This window comes from Zootoca vivipara, chromosome 11 (genome assembly GCF_965207765.1).
Source record: "Zootoca vivipara chromosome 11, rZooViv2.hap1.1, whole genome shotgun sequence".
Classification (NCBI taxonomy): Eukaryota; Metazoa; Chordata; class Lepidosauria; order Squamata; family Lacertidae; genus Zootoca; species Zootoca vivipara.
The window spans coordinates 54,930,863-54,953,929 of record NC_142594.1 but is presented as its reverse complement, the minus strand read 5'-3'; the positions used below and the strand labels follow the sequence as shown (position 1 = coordinate 54,953,929).

Below are 23,067 nucleotides of genomic sequence, written 5' to 3'. Positions count from 1 at the left end.
CCTTCCTATATCACACAAGGCAGTTTACAAGCTGAAGAAACAAGAAGAATCACACACACCTTATAACAACCTGATCCAATACCCAAAGAAAAAAGTCATAACAGAAATGTAACTTTAAAATAAACAATTTATTTCAAATAAGGTAAAGGTAAAGGTAAAGGGACCCCTGACCATTAGGTCCAGTCATGACCGACTCTGGGGTTGCGCGCTCATCTCGCATTATTGGCCGAGGGAGCCGGCGTATAGCTTCCAGGTCTCGTGGCCAGGATGACAAAGCTGCTTCTGGCAAACCAGAGCAGCACACGGAAACGCTGTTTACCTTCCCGCTGTAGCGGTTCCTATTTATCTACTTGCATTTTTGACGTGCTTTCGAACTGCTAGGTTGGCAGGAGCTGGGACCGAGCAACGGGAGCTCACCCCGTCACAGGGATTCGAACCGCTGACCTTCTGATCAGCAAGCCCTAGGCTCTGTGGTTTAACCCACAGCACCACCTGGGTCCCTATTTCAAATAAAGTAACCCTCAATAATCCACCAGTATGTAACAGTGCACAATGAAATTAAATATCAGCAAACCATCATTAACAGAAAGTCAATTGCGATAAATAATGACTAAACTACTAGCAATAAAAACAGCAGCAAATCACAAGGCATAAAATACCACAATGCATAGAGAACCATGTAAGAGGGTCAAACAGAGAAACAAAGGCACACAACTTATAAAATTGTTGTTTTTTAAAATCCTGGAAAGCCTCTCGGTTTGGCAGCTGAGCAGCACCAGACCCCCCACGTGATAACCCCAAGGTTGCAGCTATCACCAGATCCTGACCCGCCTGCCGGTGGCCGGAGCCTCCTTCCTGACATGCAAGGTCTAAACCCAGAGCAGGGAACCGTTGGCCCTCCAGCGGATGCGGAACTACAACTCCCATCAGCCCTAGCAGGCACGGCTAGTGGTCAGGGATGATGGGAGTTGTAGTTCAGCAGAATCAGCCTATAGCATGGTACCAATAACGCAGGGTGGATAAAAATCAATGTGGTTTTTTTTTTAAATCGTTTTTTAAATTTAATTGGATTTTTAAAATAAATTGCATTTGGAGGAAAAATCTTTCTAAAGATAGTTTTCTATTTAAGTTACATTCTAGTCCAAAGGCTATTCATCAGGAAATAAGGGTTTGTTTTAAGTTTTTCATGTGTGCTAAAACTCAGTCTAAGGGGTGTTTTTTAAAACAAACAAACGTTTAACCATTTCAGTCAACAAAAACATGGATACATATGATATAATGCTATAGTTTTAGTTAAATGAATTGTTTAAATTGTTATTAAGGCAATGATTCTTTTTCTCCTTCCAATAAAGTACAGCAGAAAAGCTGTCCAAATATAAACAGTTAACTTATTAAACCTCACCATAAGTTCATCATTATCTGTCAATATATTTCTAATAGTATAACCAAATCATTTATTTTTGATGCAACTGTAAAAACTAGTCTGAAAATTTATTATTCTAAAAATGAAACCTTCCTCTGGTTGTAAATATTACGATGATACCGGTACCAGCAAGAATGAGTTTCTCTGTAAGAAAATGATTTAAATCAAGTCTTACTGACTAGTGATTTAAATCGTGATTTAAATCGATATGATGTAAATCAAATCCACTCTGCAATAACGCCAAGGTTGCAGGTTCGATCCAGGTAGGGGACAGCTGCATATTCCTGCATTGCATTGCAGGGGGTTGGACTAGATGCCTCTGGGGATCCCTTCCAACTCTTATGGTTCTATGATCCGGTGGTTCCCCACACCGTTGTACAACACACTCACCCACTCAGCTGCCTCCTCCACGTCTGGTAGGGGTCAAAGAGGCATTCATAGAGGTGCAACACGTAGAGAGTTATGTTCTCCAGCTGACTCCGGTAACGCAAATTCTGCCCCTGGGTGTTCTTGAGCTGCGAAGGACACAAGCAGCTCGGTTAATCTGCAGATTGCGAGGTGTCCCCCCCCCCCTTCCTTTCTTGATCTCAAGAAAGCTTTTTCTCCGACCCAACAGCTAGCTGAAATATAGTCATTTCATTAAGTTTGCTTTTGAAGGTGTGAAAACACCCCTGGGCACTCATTTAATTCATCTGATAACAAGGCCCCCTTCCAGAGCCACGAGAGGAAAGGAAAAAAGACCGGGCGGGGCAGAGGAAAATGAGTGTGCGACTTGAGGCTCGCTCCAAAAGGAAAACCTTCGTCTAAGAGGTCACCTTGGGGGATTGTTCTGTGCACTGCAGCAATGATCGGAAGGAGATTAACCACTTGGCTCTATCATGCTGCTAGTCCATATTGTTTCTGCCCCTGTCCTCGGGCCAATGGATGTAGCAAGCAACTGGGAAAAGCGAAAGAGGAAAGGAGGCCGTTCAGGGTGGAATGAGATGCTGGCAGTCAAATAATGCCTGTGTGTTGCTCCTGTATATAACTCCAAGCAAGCCCTGTCTCTTCCCCATCATCAAATCCATCCGTCTTCCCCTTTAGATATGTGGATTTCATCACCTAACTTGAACCACTTGCTAACTCCTTGGTTCCCAGGAATTTGAAGCATCCAGCCCTGGCGAACATACAGGGCGAGGAATCTGAGCTTACCTTGTTTGAATAAGCAGACAGCAAACTGGTCACCTCGTGAACAAACACCGGGGGCCGGTCAGTTTGGACATTTCCTAGATTCCTGCAAAGAAGCAATAGGGGAGGGTGAGAAACAGGCAGTCAAATAACCACGAAGTCCTTTGTCATCTGCAGCCGCCGGAGACCCAAGCCGGCTAATTTCTTCACATGAATGCTAATGCGCTGCAAAAGAGAGATAATGGTAATATTTATTATGTATGAAGCACCTCAAAACTAGGCGGTAATGAGAGAGTGGCTAAGTTGGCAAAGAGGAGGAGGGGCTGCTGTCCTGCTAATATCTCAGATGCAGAAATTTGCATATAAATTAAGTCGTGAGCATGAGCGCACAGCCCATGAATTCCTGGGGAGTTTCAGGCGACAGCCAATTTTCTAGCCCTCAAGTTCTAGGAAAATTGGAGGTGCGCTTTTTGCAAACTGTGTCTGGTACTCCGGACAGCTGGCCTGCCTGTCTCTCGTTCCAGCACATCCCCTTCCATCAATACAACGCAGAGTTGAAAATACGTAGCACGTTTGCAAGGTAATAAGCCTGCAAAGCAGAAAGTGAGGAGGAATTAAAGCAGGACTGTCTCAAGCAAGTCGGGCGCCCTAGCGCCGTGGTGCGGAGATTGCTCCGGCGCCCTTGCCCTGGTGGGCGGGCGCAGCGCGCTGTGTGGCACCCCCCTACCAGCCTGGCACCCTGGCACCCCGCACCACCCAGCCTACCCCTAGAGCCGGCCCTGAATTAAAGAACCTTTTAATGAGGGTGAAAGAGGAGAGCGCAAAATATGGTCTGAAGCTCAACATCAAAAAAACCAAGATCATGGCTACTGGTCCCATCACCTCCTGGCAAATAGAAGGGGAAGAAATGGAGGCAGTGAGAGATTTTACTTTCTTGGGCTCCGTGATCACTGCAGATGGTGACAGCAGTCATGAAATTAAAAGACGCCTGCTTCTTGGGAGAAAAGCAATGACAAACCTAGACAGCATCTTAAAAAGCAGAGACATCACCATGCCAACAAAGGTCCGTATAGTTAAAGCCAGGGCCGGCCCTAAGGCAAGGCTGAGTGGCGCAATGCGCCAGGGCGCCGAGCCACCAGGGGGGCGCCGCGCTGGGAAACGGGGCGGGGGGCGCGTCGGAGGGGTCTTCGCACCACGGCGCCAGATATGCTTAAGACGGCCCTGGTTAAAGCTATGGTTTTTCCAGTAGTGATGTATGGAAATGAGAGCTGGACCATGAAGAAGGCTGATCGCCGAAGAATTGATGCTTTTGAATTATGGTGCTGGAGGAGACTCTTGAGAGTCCCATGGACTGCAAGAAGATCAAACCTCTCCATTCTTAAGGAAATCAGCCCTGAGTGCTCACTGGAAGGACAGATCGTGAAGCTGAGGCTCCAATACTTTGGCCACCTCATGAGAAGAGAAGACTCCCTGGAAAAGACCCTGATGTTGGGAAAGATGGAGGACACAAGGAGAAGGGGACGACAGAGGATGAGATGGTTGGACAGTGTTCTCGAAGCTACGAACATGAGTCTGACCAAACTGCGGGAGGCAGTGCAAGACAGGAGTGCCTGGCGTGCTCTGGTCCATGGGGTCACAAAGAGTTGGGCACGACTAAACGACTAAACAACAACAAGCCTGCAAAATGGGAGAGCAATTTTCTCCATGGGAGCATGCTGCTGCTCAAAGGGAAATGTTTGTGCATGCATGTCAATATCAACACACAACAGGCAAATGGGTACATGATGCAGGTCTTGGTTCTGTTCCTGCCAGTGAGAAAATTATTGGAGATGCTTTCGCTTAAACCGCCCTCTTCAATACGGTTGGGGCAGGTTGCAAAGCAACTGCTCCCTGCAGCCCCCCAAACCCTAAATATATTTAAGCTGAATGCTGAGGAACTATTCAAAATCCCCCAAGGAAAACCCCCAAAATGCCAGCCCGAAAATCCCCCCAAGCCTAACGTTAAAGCACATTCAATTTGCACACAGCTGTTTTTCACATGGGGGACTCCCCAGAGCCTAGGTTCAGTTTTATACAAACTCATACCCAAAAGCAGCGCAGTCCTCTTTGGGGTTGCCACCTTTTCCCTAGCTGGGCTCCAGTGCTTTTCAGTAGGTGAAGTTTCCCCCCCCAAAAAAGGAGATAAGAAAAGCTTTTTCAAAGGCACAAGAGCCCTGCTGAGGAAGAGGAACAACCTGAAACCTTATAGCCTGCCCCTCACAGCCTCCATAGCTCAGTTGGATAGGGCATGGTTGCAGGTTCTATCCCCAAACGGGACAACTTCAAATTTCTGCACAGAGTGGATAAAAAAATCAATGCTTTTAAAACATAAAATAAATAAAAATCAGATTTTTCAATTAAAATTTGATTTATTTGATTTAAATTGGATTTATTTGGTTTAAATCAGATTTTTTTTTAAAAAAAAATTAAATTGGATCTTTAAAATAAAATGCTTTTGGAGGAAAAAGATTTCTAAAGATAGTTTTCTAATTAAGTTACAATATAGTCCAAAGGCTGTTCATCAGGAAATAAGGATTTGTTTTAAGTTTTTCATCTGTGCTCAGTCTAAGGTGTTGTTTGTTTGCTTTTTAAAAAAATGTTTAACCACATCAGTTAACAAAAATGGATACATATGCTATGATGTTATTGTTTTAGTTAAATAAGTTGTTTAAATTGTTTTTTTAAATACATTTTATTCCAATTTTCCAAATTCAACAAATTAACAAAACCAATCTTTTATACAAAATCTTATATTCACATCTTTTACCTTGCTCCGCCGAGCTATGACTTCCCCCCCTCCCTTCATGCGGGTTTCTTGTTAATTCCCTTTTTTGCAGTTCCTTTTTTGACATATTGGTCAATTCGTAAGGTTTATTTTAATCCTGCGAGAGTTTTTAACGATCTACAGTTTTTCTCCATATAGTCCACATATTTACTCCAGTCCTTTTGAAACCTTGTCTCCCCCTGGTCACGAATCTTGCATGTCAATCTAGCAAGTTCAAATAAGTTGTTTAAATTGTTACGTATTAAGGAAATGATTATTTTTCTCCTTCCAATAAAGCACAGCAGAAAAGTTGCCCAAATATAAACAGTTAATTTATTAAACCTCACAATAATTTCATAAGTATCTGTCAATATATTTCTAATAGTATAAGCAGATCAGTAATTTTTGATACAACAAAAAACTACTCTGAAAATTTATTATTCCAAAAATGAAACCTTCACCTGGTTGTAAATATTAAGATTAAACCAGCAAGAATGAGTCTTTCTGTTAAAAAATAAAATAAAATTTAAATCAAGTCTTACTGATTAGTGATTTAAATCAAGTCTTACTGATTAGTGATTTAAATCAAGTCTTACTGACTTGTGATTTAAATCATGATTTAAATTGTGATTTAAATCAATTTGAATGAAATCAAATCCACCCTGTTCCTGCATTGCATGGGGTTGGACTAGATGACCACTGGGGGTCCCTCCCAGCTTATGATTCTATTATTATGAATAGCATTGTGGGGGAAGGGGGAATCCTTTTGGTCCTCATATCACGTGCCCTCTCCAAATCATTCCTTTAACTGCTGAACGATGAAGCCTCTCTTCCCATTTTCTTAATGCATTCTACCGAAAATACTGGATTTTCTCTGCCACACACCAATCCGTACAAAAACCCACACCTCTCCACTTACCTTTAGGTAATGGTAAAGGTACCCCTGACCATTAGGTGCAGTCCTGGACGACTCTGGGGTTGTGGCGCTTATCTCGCTTTATTGGCCGAGGGAGCTGGCGTACAGCTTCTGGGTCATGTGGCCAGCATGACTAAGCCGCTTCTGGCGAATCAGAGCAGCGCACGGAAACGCCGTTTACCTTCCCGCCAGAGTGGTACCTATTTATCTACTTGCACTTTGACATGCTTTCGAACTTCTAGGTCAGCAGGAGCTGGGACCGAACAACGGGAGCTCACCCCGTCGCGGGGATTCAAACCGCTGACCTTCTGATCGGCAAGCCCTAGGCTCTGTGGTTTAGACCACAGCACCACCTGCGTCCCACTTACCTTCAAACACACACAATTTAGCATTTGCACCCCCACATGTTACCCAAAACACCCAAGTTTTACATTAACTCCACCGTGGGCTTCAGAACAAAGTATGCCAACCAAACAAGATTCACGCACCCGTTGTCTTCTCCTTAACCCCCCCCAATAAAAGTGTGATTAAATCTCATTCTAGCGTATTTTAAGAGCAGGCTCGATAAGTGGATTCAGATTTAGCATATTTTCTCGCACGCCCAGAAGAAAACATCTCCCTCGGTCTAGGAAAGCACACAAAAAAAAGTCACCGAAGAAAACGGGCTTCCTACCCCTTCCCCGTAAAGCCCCGAGTAAACGCTATTATTCTGTGCAGGCAAATCTCTGCTCCTGGCTCAGAGAGTTGCCAGTCGCCCCGGGGCAAGTCCAGAAGGGGCAAGTGTGCAAACCCACCCCCCACCCTTCTCAAAGTCCACCGCAGGCCTACTTCAAAGGCATTCTTGGTGACGCTATTAATAAAGGCAATTCCAGCCAAGACCCCTCTCCTGGGGAATTTCATTTCAGGTCTCTGGCGGCCCCCGGGGTTTCTTTGTAACTGTGCGAGAGGAGCAATTATCAGCCGGTCCTTATCTCTGGCTCGCAGACCTCACAGGAAGAGGGAGAGAGAGAGAACATGGCTTTGCATCACACCAGACCCAGAATAGCCCAGGTTTTGTGTGTGTGTGTGTGTTTTAAAGGGGGGAGCCAGGGAAGCAGAGCAGCCCCAGCTCTTCAGCGGCTGGAGGTGGGCAGGGATGCAGGCCAGGAGGGAGGAAGGAAAAGGAGTTCCGATAGCAGAGCGATAGCTGGTTATTGGCAAGGCGAGGGGCGGCCCAGGCTCAGAGCTGCTGGAATCCAAAGTGGGCGAGAGGCCAGGAAGGGTCGGTTCGGGGCAGGACGGCTGGGTAGGACAATTTGGTTTCACGCTGTCTCTTCCTCTGAGGCATGGGAAAAGGAGGGCACAGGGTGGTTAGCGCGCTTTGGACGAGAGAGAGAGACGCCGAGGGCCTTCTGGCGGTTCCCTCGTTGCGAGAAGGCAAGCTGCAGGGAACCAGGCAGAGGGCCTTCTCGGTGGTGGCGCCCGCCCTGTGGAACGCCCTCCCACCAGATGTCAAAGAAATAATCAACCACCAGATTTTTAGAAGACATCTGAAGGCAGCCCTGTTTAGGGAGGCTTTTAATGTTTAATAGATTATTCTATTTCATTTTTCTGTTGTAAGCCACCCAGAGTGGCTGGGGAAACCCAGCCAGATGGGCGGGGTATAAATAATAAATTATTATTATATTATTATTATTATTATTTGGAGCATCCCTGCAGCTGTTTTATGACTTTGCTAGCTGGGGCAGGTGATAAAAGTGAGCACAGGTACAAACACCAAACACCGAGGTCCATAACAATGTCACTCCTATTGCCAAAGTGCATTCTCAAAACACAGACACACACACACACAGAGCCAAGACTCATTATGTGGAGGAAACACAGCTCAAAGCCTCCAACATTCCTCTGATGAAAATACAGTGGTACCTTGGTTCTCAAACTTAATCCGTTCCGGAAGTCCGTTCCAAAACCAAAGCGTTCCAAAACCAAGGCGCCCTTTCCCATAGAAAGCAATGCAAAACGGATTAATCCGTTCGACGTTTACAGGGTAGAAATATTGAGGAAGCGGATGGAAGTGTAATAAAAACATTGCAAAATATTAACAACACAACGAATAAAGTAAGATTAAGGGAAAGAGGTCAAACATGGTTGGAGGGAAGTCTATGTTTTTATGCATTTTTTGGTGCGTTCTTTTTTATTTCATTTCATTTCTTCTTTTGTGTCATTTGTTATTTGTCCTTTCTTGCTTGTGATATCGTTTGGTTTTTGTTGCTGCAATTCAATAAAGTATTAAAATAAAATAAAATTCAGAAGGTGAGAAGCGGCGCTAGGCAGAGTCCAAGAACGAGAAGGAATAACAGGAATAACAGCCCCTACCTGCAAATGATGATGAAGAATTTGATCAGCAAGAGAGCCTGGTTGAGGCCAGCCTCAGTCACCTCTTGGCGGGAGATCTGGTTCACGCAAGACGTCAGCTGCTGGGTCAGTGTCTGCAGGACGTCGCAGGGGAGCAGCGGGATCTCTGAGGCAGAGTCCTCCGGCCTGCAAGGGAAAAGCATCAAAAATAAGTTTGCAGACTCCCCTCCGTGGAAATCAGCCCTCGAGAACATCGCTCCCTTCCGAAGTTACCCGGGTGGGTAAAACCGGCTTAGCTTGAAGCAGGCTCTCTCAGCCAAATCTGCTCCAGAGGGGTGTCGTGATGCTACAAGGAGGAAAAGCTATATGCCCTGGCAGAAGGAGGAGGTACAAAAATGGATTAATTAACAGGCAAGTCTCCTTCCAAGGCATCTGGGCAGTTGAAAAGGAGCGGTTGCTGTTATTGTTTATTATTATTATTATTATTATTATTATTAATGATAATAATAATAATAATAATAATAATAATAATATTATAATGCCAGGAGGAGACAGGAGTGCCTGGCGTGCTATGGTCCATGGGGTCACGAAGAGTCGGACACGACTAAACGACTAAACAACAACAATTAATGATAATAATGAAAATATACCACCCTTCATCCATAGATCTCATGGGAGTTTAAAACACAAAATTACAGCATAAAAAAACACAAAATGCATAATAAAAACAAAAACAAACCAGAAAAAAACCCCAATTCTACAACACATTTTAAAAGGGCAAACCAAGCTGATGGACTATGCCGAAATGGCAAAGCTGACTGGAAAACCAAGAGGACAAAAAGCTTTACAAAATAATGGGAAAAATTTATAAGCTATTTAAAAGACCACTGTAAGCAGATGGAAACGTTGGCAGGATTTTGAATTGACTTGTAGTGTAACTAATTACCACGGAAAATACAGATTGAGTATGGAAGAAGATGCAGTTATATAAAATGTTTAAAATGGGACTCGGGGGGGGGGGGAGTCCTGAGATTTGAAGGAATCTCTGTATATATGTGTTTGAATGTTTTTAAAAAATATCAACTTTGTAAAAATGATTTCAAACAAAAATAAAATAAAATAAAATGGCATCGGGTGTCCATCGGCCCAAGGCCTGGTTGAAGAGGAACGTTTTCGCCTGGCACCTAAAGGTGTACAATGAAGGCAGCTGCTGAACCTCCTCAGGGAGAGCGTCCCATAAACAGGACAGGGGCAAGGAAGCTTTTTCATCCAGACCGCTTCATTCCTTTCAGGGACTGCAAAACCAAAGGTGGGCCGGGCGGTGGATGAGAACCGTACCCATTGTACAACCGGCAGAAAAGTCCAAGGGGCTCCCAGGGAGCAGTTTAACGGTCAACCCCTCTCCCTGGGGAACTCTGGGAATTGTAGTTCCATCAGGGAGATAAGGCTCTCTCCTAGAAACACCCAGCACCTTCAACAAACTACAGTTCCCAGGGTGCTTTGGTGGAAAGACATGGCTGTTAAAGTGGAGAAGGTAAAAAGGCAAAAGACCCCAAATGCAGTGAAGATACCAGTGTCAAAGTAAGATTCAACCGCCTATCCCAGGCTTCCTCAACCTCGGCCCTCCAGATGTTCTGAGACTACAATTCCCATCAACCCTGACCACTGGTCCTGCTAGCTAGGGATCATGGGAGTTGTAGGCCAAAAACATCTGGAGGGCCGAGGTTGAAGAAGCCTGGACTATCCCGTCAGCTTTTCCTACACAGAATAAGGCAGGCATCCCCAAACTTTGGCCCTCCAGATGTTTTGGACTACAATTCCCATCATCCCTGACCACTGGTCCTCTTAGCTAGGGATCATGGGAGTTGTAGGCCAAAACATCTGGAGGGCCGCAGTTTGGGGATGCCTGGAATAAGGGAAGGGGCTATATTTTCCCTTCGCCTCAGGTAGCAAAATAAAGGCGGAACCTTATTTTGGTGCAATCATGTCCGCAACAGCACAGGCTGGCAGTGAACCAAAATGGACAATTTTTTGCGGAAACGCTCGAGCGGTGCTTTAAATATCTCCAGCAGCTGAGAGCGCATGGTGGCGCTCGTCTTTTGGGTGGTTGCTGGATATAAACAGCACCAGACTCCCCATGGGGAGAAGAGAGGCCTCCGGCGAATTCATAGAATCAGAGAGTTGGAAGAGACCACAAGGGCCATCCAGTCCAACCCCCTGCCAAGCACCATCAAAGCATTCCTGACAGATGGCTGTCAAGCCTCTGCTTAAAGACCTCCAAAGAAGGAGACTCCACCACACTTCTTGGCAGCAAATTCCACTGTCAAACTGCTCTTACTGTCAGGAAGTTCTTCCTAATGTTTAGGTGGAATCTTCTTTCTTGTAGTTTGAATCCATTGCTCCGTGTCTGCTTCTCTGGAGCAGCAGAAAACAACCTTTCACCCTCCTCCATATGACATCCTTTTATATATTTGAACATGGCTATCATATCACCCCTTAACCTTCTCTTCTCCAGGCTAAACATACCCAACTCCCTAAGCTGTTCCTCATAAGGCATCGTTTCCAGGCCTTTAACCATTTTGGTTGCCCTCTTCTGGACACGTTCCAGCTTGTCAGTATCCTTCTTGAACTGTGGTGCCCAGAACTGGACACAGTACTCCAGGTGAGGTCTGACCAGAGCGGAATACAGTGGTACTATTACTTCCCTTGATCTAGATGCTATACTCCTATTGATGCAACCCAGAATTGCATTGGCTTTTTTAGCTGCTGCATGACACTGATGACTCATGTCAAGTTTGTGGTCTACCAAGACTCCTAGATCCTTTTCACATGTACTGCTCTCAAATAAAATAAAACCTACATACAGCAACAGTGTTTTGTTACACAGGTGTTACACAACACCTATTGTGTAAGTCAGGCATCCCCAAACTTCGGCCCTCCAGATGTTTTGGACTACAATTCCCATCATCCCTGACCATTGGTCCTGTTAGCTAGGGATCATGGGAGGGCCACAGTTTGGGGATGCCTGGTGTAAGTCATGGGCCCCGCCTGCTAGCCTGCTCCCTAAAATATCACTGGTTTGCTCCTTTCTATATATAGGGTGCCTACATTCTGCATGGACTGGTTGCAGGGCAACATGTGCAAATGGCTTTAGATACCTATTAGGTCCATAAATTACCATATAGCATATATTCAACACACAAAAAAACAGCGACAATTTGTTGTTGACAAAGGACAGCTGGACCTATAAAGGGCCCCATTACCTTCAGTAGCTTAGGGCCTCATCAAACCTAAATCCGGCCCTGGGCAGATCCTGGGACCCCCACTGCCTTGCAGGATATATTCGGGAGAAGAAAAGGCTCAGGATCGAATCCTACTCAGACCTGGAGCGCAGTCCTGAACGCGGCTGCATTTTCAAGTTTCAGTCGAGCTAGAAAGCTTTTTTTAGCGCCTAGTTTTGCCCGATTTCAGATTTGCAACACAGACCCTGTTGAAAACACGCTCTGAGCAAACGTGGAAGCGTTTCTCAAGCTACGAGATCTTGGCTTTTCAGGGGTGGGGGGCCATACACCATTTCTGGGACAGAAATTGTGCATCACATAAACAGAGCAGGAAGAGCCTAAATTCACCGATCCAAGCCCCCTAGCCGTCCCCCAATACTTTGCAGATGAAGCAAACAAAAACAAAACACAAAAAAACCAGCTCACATTTTTCTGCAAAGAGAAGATGGGATGCAAAACTGGGAAAGGTGCCTGCAGGATATACAACCAAACAATAAGATATGATAAGGCAATATAGTGGTACCTTGGTTCTCAAAAGCCTTGGTTCTCAAACTCTGAAAACCTGGAAGTAAGTATTCCAGTTTTCGAATGTTTTTCGGAAGCCTAACGTCCGATGCGGCCTAATGTCCAATGTTTCCAGGGCACCTGCACCAATCAGAAGCCGTGCCTTGCATTTCGAATATTTTGGTATTCAAATGGCCCTTTTTGCTATTTATTTTGTGTTTTTGTTTTTGAGGCTTTTTCAAATTAATTTGTTTTTGTGACTGTGTGGAACCCAGTTCAGCTACTGATTGGTTGATTGTGTGACTGCGGAAATGGATAAAAGCACACACACACACACACCCCAAATCCAAACAATGACTACCATCAGCGCAGGTAAGGGAAAAATAATTATAATTTTGATCATCTACAATACTGTCTATTTGTTTTATAGTACAGTGCATTGATTATTGCTTTCATTTTATGGATCAATGGTCTCGTTAGATAGCAAAATCCATGTGAAATTGCTGTTTTAGGGGTCCTTAATTCGTTTTGCATTATTTTCTATAGGAAAGCACGCCTTGGTTTTGGAACGCTTTGGTTTTGGAATGGATTAAGTTTGAGAACCAAGGTACCACTGTATAATGTGTACTCCCCACCCCCCACCCTCTCTCTCTCTCTCACACACACACATCTCGTACTCAGAAGGAGCGGGAAACTGCAACATAGATGGATCCCCTCCAGCAATTGTCGCAACAGGCAGTTGTGTGTGTGTGGCAACACAACGGCAGTGTGGAAACCAGGAAGTGTGCTAATCACAGGCCGAGGGAACGCACAAATGGGAAGAGAAAAGGAGATGGCTTAAGAGGAGGCCTCGAGGTAAGCGATTTCCACCAAGGGCATTTAGGTGTCTTTTCACACGCCTGCAAGCATTGCTCGCCACACAGAAGAGTCATGCCTTAAGCAGACCCAATGAGCCAAGGCAGGAACCGTAATCGTGCTTGCCAAAGAGAGGGCTGCCATATTTCAAATACAGTAGGGGAAATCCGGGTGCAAAAGCTTGTTTTTCTTTCCCCTGCCCCAAGCTGCTGAGCTTTTCTTGCAAAATCTCCAACAAAATCCAAGTTTGTAAGGTATTTTTTTAAGGAAAATTGCTGATATGGGCTGCCATACACCTGGGTTTCCCCGGACATTAAAACCGATTTTCGAAAATTCTGCCCGGACGCGATTCTTGACCGGCGAATCCCGGCTATGTCCGGGGAATTCCGGACGTATAGCAGCCCTGACCAAAGAGGGTGATGCTAGCAGACCAAGCTGGGAACGGCCCTCCTGTTGGGCAAATGGGATACTTCCCCAATCACTAGCTGAACCAGTGGCATCAAGAGCTGCTTGCTATTATATTACGAGAAAAGTATGGCCGCAGTACACTACTACAACCGTCAGGACGTCCTGAGCTCCCTGCTTTAAAGGTAAAGGGACCCCTGAGCATTAGGTCCAGTCATGTCCGACCCTGGGGTTGCGACGCTCATCTCACGTTATTGGCTGAGGGAACCGGCATACAGCTTCCAGGTCATGTGGCCAGCATGACAAAGCCGCTTCTGGCGAACCAGAGCAGCACACGGAATCGCCGTTTACCTTCCCGCCGGAGCGGTACCTATTTATCCAGTTGCACTTTGACGCGCTTTCAAACTGCTAGGGGGTCGGAGCTGGGACCGAGCAACGGGAGCTCACCCCATTGCGGGGATTCGAACTGCCGACCTTCTGATCGGCAAGCCCTAGGCTCTGTGGTTTAACCCACAGCGCCACCTGCGTCCCTGCTTTGGCCAGCTGCAAAAAGAAGAGGTACATACGATTGGGTACTAGAATCTGACATTTTTTTTTCTGTACAGCAATCACTTTCCTTCGCAGGCATAAGAACATAAGATGATGGATCAGGAAAATTGCCCAACTAATCCAGCCTCCTGTTCTCACAGCGGCCAGCCGATGCCTGTTGGAAACCCCCAAGCAGGATTCGAACCCAAGAGCAACTCTCCCCCTCCTGTCATTTCCAGCGTTGCTGCCTCCAACTGCGGAGGGCAGAGCACAGCCGTCGTCGCATTTCGTGGCCCGGTCAGAGTCTCAAGGACCAGGACAAGAGACGGCTGGAAAACTGGATGAGTATCAATTAAGCAGCAGTTCTGGACTGTGACTCGGCTGAGAATTTAAAAGGGCTTCCTAAGAGATTTTATATAGAAACTGGAGTAATATCAATCTCCAAGGTCGGCGCATGCGCAGAAGCAGCCCTTTGACAACCAAAGACTTCGACTTATGAAGATGGCCGCAGAACGGATCGTTTTCGTAAGTCGAGGTACCACTGTATATAAAAATGTAAGGGGTCCATGTTTGGGGCTTTCCACCTTTCTCGGAGACCGATTGCGTTGAAATTTTGGCACAACGTTCCGTGCGAACGTTGGAGTGTTTGCATATACATCCATTATACATACGTCATACCTGACACAGGTTAAATCAAAGTTTTTGGAAAAACCAGACAAAAACAACAAAAAGGGTTGCAACACATCGCCCTCTAGTGGCGACCACACTGGTACTGCAGCTATAAAACCTTCCCTCTCCAAAGCAGCTCAGCTCGCCTTTGCAGACTGGGCTCAGAACGGGTTTTTTTTTCCAAAATTGCCACAGCAACGCGTGGCCGGGCCAGCTAGTATTTTATATAAACTAAGCCATTCCGCATTCCATGATTACATCCATCAAAACTTATTTACACTATTGAATTTATCTTAATGCTGCCAACGTTTTCAAATGTACACAATTCCCCCCCCCATATATTCATATATTCAATAAACAGTTTCCAATCTTCTTTAAACGTATGTTCGTCTTCTTCTCTTATCCTATATGTTAAGTCTGTAAGCTGCACATATTCCATCAGTTTAAGTTGCCATTCTTCTTTAGTTGGGACCTCGCTCGTTTTCCATTTGGGGGCTAACGAAACACAGGCTGCAGTAGTGACATAGTACCACTGCTGGAAGGATCATTTCTCTCCCAAGTTTTATTGTCGAATTTCCATTCAGCCCCCATCTTCCATCTCACCCTCAAGGGCCGGGAGTCCTATCAACCAAGCAGCTGAATGCCCACCCACATTGTTGGACCAGCAAAGCACAAACAGAGGTGAACGAAGGCGTCGTAACAACCAGGGCCAGGCGTCGCTACGTAGGACGCATGTGTGGCGTCGCGATGTACGGCGCATGTGCTGTTATGTAGTGATGCCGCACATGCGCTGTACATAGTGGTCTGCTGGTGGCGCCGCTACAGCGCCATACGGATGGGACCGGGGTCCCTCTGTCACCACTACAGCCGTGAACGGGGGATCTTCCACATGCGGCTGCAGCGGTGCGATGGCAGCTCTCACTGCCACGAGCCCCCACAGGGTGCCTTCTTGTCACCCCCGCGGACACAGCACCCAGGGCGCACTCCCTGCCCCCGTTGCGATGCCACTGAGCACGAAAGGCGTTCTGCTTACCTCCTCGGTTCCATCGAATGCACGGTGATGATTTTCTCAAAATTTGCGACGAACGCTTCCAACCACTGCTGCAGGTACGCCAAGTCCTTCTGGAAGAAGAAAGGAAGGAGAAGAAGCGATTAGAAAGTGCAATCCCCTTCTATCACAGAGCCAAAATATCCCAGGATGCAAGCCCTCGCTGGGCTAATGTCAAAGGAGGACATTGGTTGTTTGCAGCTCAAGATCCAAAGCTATAGGGTCACGTCAAACCTTCCTTTCCCCGCTCAGTCCCAGTTCTCGTCTTATTCTTCGGAAAAAGAACATTAATGAAACCAAAGATCACAGATCAAAAACTTGTTGGAGATGTAAAGAGAAAGATGGTACATTTTACCATATGTGGTGGGAATGCAAAAAGGTCGGCAATTATTGGGAGATGATATATAATGAATTGAAAAAAATGTTTAAAAAGACTTCTGTTAAGAAACCAGAAGCCTTCCTCCCAGGGATTTTAGGTCAAGAAATAAAAATAACAACTGGAAATTAATTTATGTATGCAACAACAGCGGCAAGCATTCTACTAGCACAAGCTTGGAAGACAGAAGAGACCCCAATGAAAGAACAGTGGCAAGAGAAACTCAGGGAATATGCAGAATTAGCAAAATTAGCAGATAAATTACATGAAAGGGACAACAAAGACCTTTAAAAAGAATGGGAAGCGTTTACATTATATATGAAGAGACAACAAGAAGAGGTGGAGGACTCATCCGCAGGGTTTGAATAAACATTCACAAATGTATATAATACAAAATAGATGTAAAGGTATTAGGAATTAATTGGGGAAATAATACGCAGGATGAATAAGGGAAGTCCAGGGGAGGGGGGGAAGGAAAAAACGGAAAATTGTTAGAGGGATATTTCATAAAGGATGTATATATTGGAAAAACCAGTAAAACAAAAAAACAAAATGAAAGAATGACTTATTCATTTAATATTGCTCCCCACCCCGACCATAGCTGCCAAGTCCGGGTCGTAAAGATCCGGGATCGGCAGCGCGCGCATGACCGGAAGTTGCGTGACGCAACTTCTGGTGGCGCTTCGCCCTTCTATGGGCACCAGAAAATGGCGGCGCCGGAAGTTGCTTCCGCGCATGACCGGAAACACGTAAAAGCGGCTTCCGGCGCTGGCGCCGCCATTTTTTGATGCTCATAGAAGGGCAAAGCGCCACCGGAAGTCGCGTCACGCACCTTCCAGTCATGCGCGGAAGCGACTTCCGGCGCCGCCGGCGCCATTTTCTGGTGCCCATAGAAGGGCAAAGCGGCATCAGAAAAATGGCCGCCGGGCAGAAGCCAATTTAAGGGACAATACCGGGATTTCCCACCAAACGGGAGACCGCCGGGAAACGGTAAGAAAAAAGGGGTTTTCCCGGCGGATACAGGATACTTGGCAGCTATGACCCCGACTCTGGCTATCGCACACCGCCACATCAGTCAAATATGATGCCATGACATTACCCAGTTTACTACGTGGTCTCTGAGTCAGTGGGATCTCGCCCATACGGCTAATTCAGGAAGGAGGCGTAGGCAGAGGCAGCACACAGGGCAAACAATTGCACCAAACTATATATAAGGAGAACTTTAATTGTTGCATTTTCACCCCACCCTTCCTCCTCCCAAAGGGAGCGAAGGCAGCGTAAACACAATCCAAAGTAACAAAATAGAACATTTACACACATTTACACAAAATAGAACATTTACACATTTACATCCCGGGAAGCAAGAGATAAAAGGAATAATTGCACAATTCTTTTTAGAGAGGGTCCGCTAAATTGCTAAAGTTTTGATTGGGAAATGGAAGCAAGGACGTCAAAACCAAGAGGACAGAAGTACCGCTGGCGGAGAAAATGCCCAGCCCAACAACAGATATACCACCTCTGTGCCAGACTTCGCTTTTTTCTTCTTCCCTCCCTGTCACCTTTTCCTTTTGTGCTGCGTCTTTCAGCTTGTAACCCTGCAGGAGGCGGCTGCCTCGTTTTAACCAATTCTCTGTAAGTTGCTCTAGGAGCCTTTTTGGCTGAACAGCAGAGTACAAGTCAGGCATCCCCAAACTTCGGCCCTCCAGATGTTTTGGACTACAATTCCCATCTTCCCCGACCACTGGTCCTTTTAGCTAGGGATCATGGGAATTGTAGGCCAAAACATCTGGAGGGCCGCAGTTTGGGGATGCCTGGTACAAGTGCTTCAAACAAACCCACAAACCTGTGCTGTAGGGCTGGCCGATATATTGATATATCGTCCCAAGCTGGTATGAAGTCCATATCGTGATGTCGGTTTCTTTATTTTTGACCTTACTATATATTGCGAATCATGATATGTGTGTGTGTGCGTGCTTGTGTGCGCTATGCAAAAATCACAATGTGGGAAAAACCGTGAAGCCAGACAGAGCTTCTCTCAATTCCTGCACCCCTTTGTTAACCCTGCCGGCTCAGAGCTCCTCTGCCTCTTGCAGGAAGCAGCAAAACACAGGAGTTGTTGTTTAGTCGTTTAGTCGCGTCCAACTCTTTGTGACCCCATGGACCAGAGCACGCCAGGCCCTTCTGTCTTCCACTGCCTCCCGCAGTTTGGTCAAACTCATGTTCGTAGCTTCGAGAACACTGTCCAACCATCTCGTCCTCTGTTGTCCCCTTCTCCTTGTGCCCTCAATCTTTCCCAACATCAGGGTCTTTTCCAGGGAGTCTTCTCTTCTCATGAGTAGTCGCCGGCAAAAAATCACGATGTGGGAAAAACCATGAAGCCAGCCAGTGGCTCCACATAGCTCCACTCTTATTTCAGACACTGCAATATATTGTTTTACTGTGATGTTTAGCCGGTGACATATTCATGATGCACACCAGCTCTATATAAAACGACCCTTTAGAACACTTTTGGAATTGGTTTGATAGTTATTGTTATTGTTTATTGATATCTTTTGTGTCTTTTCATTATATATACCGGTACACATTTTGTGAATTCTAAGGTGCAACGCCTATTTGAAGCTACATAAGCTCCTGTGAACTTGAAGCTTTTTTTGTGTGTTCTGTTTAAATCTGTTATTCTCACTAGAATACATACCTTTATTTGACAGTAGGTTTTATTCCTTACATGGAAATTTCTGGCCAGAGTTCTTGGTATCTTTCCTTTCGAAAACCAGATATCGCCCAGCCATACTGTGTTGTTTGGGGCTGCATTCCCTCTAGGGAAACCTGTTCATAGCATGGGGGTGCTATTCGAGCCTGCATTGCACCTAGCCACTGATGTGACCCAGCCAAGAAGTGTGTTTTATCAACTCTGGGTTGGTTTGCAAGCTGCACCCACTTCCTGCCGAGGAATGACCTAGCCGCTGTGAGTCACAACCCAATCGCATCCAGATTAGACGACAGCAACACGTTCTACGTGGGGTTGCTTTTAAAAGGTGCCCGGAAACTTCGACTGCCATGAAGTGCCTCTTTGCTAAGCCAACGTTGTCTTTGTCCATGGAGTTTTCTTGGCAGGGATACTGGAGTTCCTTGCCAGTTCCTTCTCCTTCTCTTGAGAGTCCCATGGACTGCAAGAAGATCAAACCTATCCATTCTGAAGGAAATCAGCCCCGAGTGCTCACTGGAAGGACAGATCCTGAAGCTGAGGCTCCAGTACTTTGGCCACCTCATGAGAAGAAGAGAAGACTCCCTGGAAACGACCCTGATGTTGGGAAAGATGGAGTGCACTAGGAGAAGGGGACGACAGAGGACGAGGTGGTTGGACAGTGTTCTCGAAGCTACCAACATGAGTTTGACCAAACTGCGGGAGGCAGTGCAAGACAGGAGTGCCTGGCGTGCTCTGGTCCATGGGGTCACGAAGAGTCGGACACCACTAAACGACTAAACAACAAAGCCAACGTTCTTCCGCAAGCATCACAACAGTGTCAAAGTGGTTGACCATAAATTTGTGGGGCTCCTCCACTGAAGAACCACAGACTACATTCTGCCTGCTCTTGTCTGCGATTATATACCGTATTTATTCTCAAGAACAGAAGATTAACTAAGGCAGGCACCCCCAAAGTGCGGCCCTCCAGATGTTTTGGCCTACAACTCCCATAGGACGTAAAGCAAATCGGATCAATCCGTTCCAGACTTTTAAAAACAACCCCTAAAAATGCAATTTATCAGGAATTTTACTATCTAACGAGGCCATTGATCCATAAAATGAAAGCAGTAAACAATGTACAGTGGTACCTCGACTTACGAATACGATCCGTTCCGCGGCCGTCTTCGTAAGTCGAAGTCTTCAGTTGTCGATGCGCCCGTTCTGCGCATGCGCGGAGCGTGATTTTTGTGCTGCTGCACATGCGCCGACCGCGCACACCGCTTCTGCGCAGGCGCAGAACGTACACACAGGGCGTGCCCGGTGAAAAGACTTCCGGGGTTGTCGACTTCGGAAGTCGGAACCTTCAGAAGTCGAGTCGTTCGGTTGTCGAGGTACCACTGTACTGCAGTCACACAGTCAATTAATCCATCAGTAGCTGAACTGGGCTCCACACAGTCACAAGAACAAAAAGAGCCGTAAAAACAAAAATGCAAAATAAAACAAAAACAGACAGACCTCAGCGTAACACTCAAATCGGAAGCGTGGCACTCAAAACAGAGCACGTTCGGCTTCTGAAAAAAGTTCGCAAACCAGAACACTTACTTCCGGTTACAGGTAGGTAGCCGTGTTGGTCTGAGTCGAAGCAAAATAAAAAATAAAAAAATTCCTTCAGTAGCACCTTAAAGACCAACTAAGTTTATATTTTGGTATGAGCTTTCGTGTGCATGCACACTTCAGAACTTACTTCCGGGTTTGCAGTGTTTGAGTTCCAAGTTATTTGAGTACCAAGGCGTTTGAGAACCAAGGGACCACTGTACAGTAAAGGGGACCAGAGGCTTATCGGGTTCTTATCTCATTATACATGATAAGCGATCTTCAGCCATCTCAACCCTTGCTTTTTCATGCAAAACCATTTGCAGTCGTTTGCGGTCATCAACAGCTATCAGTCAGTCAATCACCCATTTCCACCACCCTTCTGAGTGATCCCCCCTCCCCATCCCCACCCCTCCCCACCCCTTCTCTACATAAGTGCCTGGAAACTTCCATTTCACTGTATCTGAAGAAGTGTGCATGCACACGAAAGCTCATACCAAAATAAAAACTTAGTTGGTCTTTAAGGTGCTACTGAAGGAATTTTTTTTATTTTAGAGGCTTATCAAATTATGCATGGGGTGGAGAAAGTCTGCGAGTCATCTAATAAAGCAGAAGGACAAAAGGAAAGACCTATTCGCACAGCAGATTCAATCACAATCTGGCAAATTCTGGTTGCGCAATTAAAGTTGATTGCGCAAGAAACCCATTCCCCCCCAAATATCTGAATATTTTGTGATATAGAAAGTGATGGGAAAACCATACAAAGTGTGGGATAACACTTGCTTTGATGCAACCTCGTCTAGCCTCCCCGCAAACAAATCAGAGTGAATAAGCAACATCATCTCATCTCCCTGAGTCATAGTCTTGCTCTAACTCTGCCTTGGTCAGACCACACCTGGAAAATTGTTTCCAGTTCTGGGCGCCACAATTTAAGAAGGATGTTGACAAGCTGGAAGGTTTGCAGTGGAGGGGGACCAAGATGATCAAGGGTCTGGAAACCAAGCCTTATGACAGGCTTCCTCAACCTCGGCCTTCCAGATGTTTTGAGACTACAATTCCCATCATCCCTGACCTCTGGTCCTGCAAGCTAGGGATCATGGGAGTTGTAGGCCAAAAACATCTGGAGGGCCAAGGTTGAGGAAGCCTGCCTTATGAGGAACAGTTGAAGGGGATGTTTAGCCTGGAAAAGAGGAGACTGAGAGGAGATATGATAGCTGCCTTCCAATATCTGAAGATGGAGAGGAGAGGAGGACTTGAACCAATGGCTTCAACAGCAGCAACAAAAATGGTTCGTGCTAAGAACTGGAAAGAAAAAGCTATCCTAACAAAAGAACAATGGTTGTATAAATAGACAGAGTTTGCAGAATTAGCGAATATGACAGCCCAAATAAGGAAATGGGTTGAGAGGCAAACAAGGGGCAAGTGGGAATATTTGGGAGAATACTTTAAAAGATAGGATATTAAAACCAATCTGCAAGTAGGGATAATCTCTTGAGCAACAGTTAACAAAACGAAGGAACTGAAGGGAAGGAAATAGGGTAGAGAAATGAACGGATATTCAGCAAACTAAGGTCGCCTAGAAAGTCAAGGAGTGATTGGCAGGGAAGTCGGTACAGAAACAATGTACGACGAAAGATGTATGATGTAGAAAATGTAAAGTGGAAAATGCATTTTTTAATAAAAAAAATACAGTGAGAGAAATACAATCCATCATTTTATTGTGTACAGCCAGAGGCCTTTACAACGAACAGCAAGAGGGCAAGAGAAAGGCTTTCCTCTGAAACCTAACATAACCTATAAAAGTTTAAAGGGGGGGCGGAATTACAGGATAAAGTTGTAAAATTAGAAAGCATTAACATAGGTGGAATGGAGCTTCTTCTTTTTTATAATATATTTATTAAGGTTTTTTCAAACAATTAAAAACATTTTAAAAGTACAAAACAAAACAAAAAAGAAAACATACAAAACACACAAAAAAATACAATACAAAAAATATAAAAATTGTGAAAACAAAAATTCAAACTTATAACCCTTATTGCTAATCTATGGACTTCCTCATTCCTCCTCCTTCTGCGATTCTTTACATATCTTCAGTAGTAAACTCTAAATCTTATATACTTCTAGTTGTTACTTAATATTACCTTATTTCTATATCTTTTACACCTTAACCTTTTATATTCTTTCCAAATCTTTCTTCTTAAATAGTTTATCATCAATTTCTAACAATACTTATTTTACACCATGGTGTTTTCTACAACCTCTATTTATCTCCCTCACTTTCACTAATTCTAATCTATTATATGCTTGTTCTTTAAATAAATTTTAAATTTCTTCCAATCTTCTTCCACTTCTGCTTCACTTTGATCTCGGAGTCTCCCGGTCAGTTCAGACAGTTCCATAATAATAAATAATAATAAATAATAATATCTTTATTACGGTCATAGACCAGCAAAAAAAGAAAAAGAAAACCAATAATACA

General features: G+C 45.2%; 1 protein-coding gene across 5 annotated transcripts in view; it reads right to left on the bottom strand.

Annotated features, from left to right (window-relative positions):
• NBEAL2 (neurobeachin like 2) overlaps positions 1-23,067 on the bottom strand; it is a 191,056-nt gene that overhangs the window by 109,984 nt on the left and 58,005 nt on the right. For all 5 annotated transcript variants that reach the window (XM_060281001.2, XM_060281002.2, XM_060281005.2 and 2 more), the window contains exons 2-5: positions 15,919-16,007; positions 8,665-8,829; positions 2,615-2,696; positions 1,814-1,938 (exon numbers count right to left, since the gene is read on the bottom strand). In XM_060281001.2, the coding sequence (XP_060136984.2) occupies positions 1,814-1,938; positions 2,615-2,696; positions 8,665-8,829; positions 15,919-16,007 (461 nt within the window). The remainder of the gene's footprint in view (positions 1-1,813; positions 1,939-2,614; positions 2,697-8,664; positions 8,830-15,918; positions 16,008-23,067) is intronic.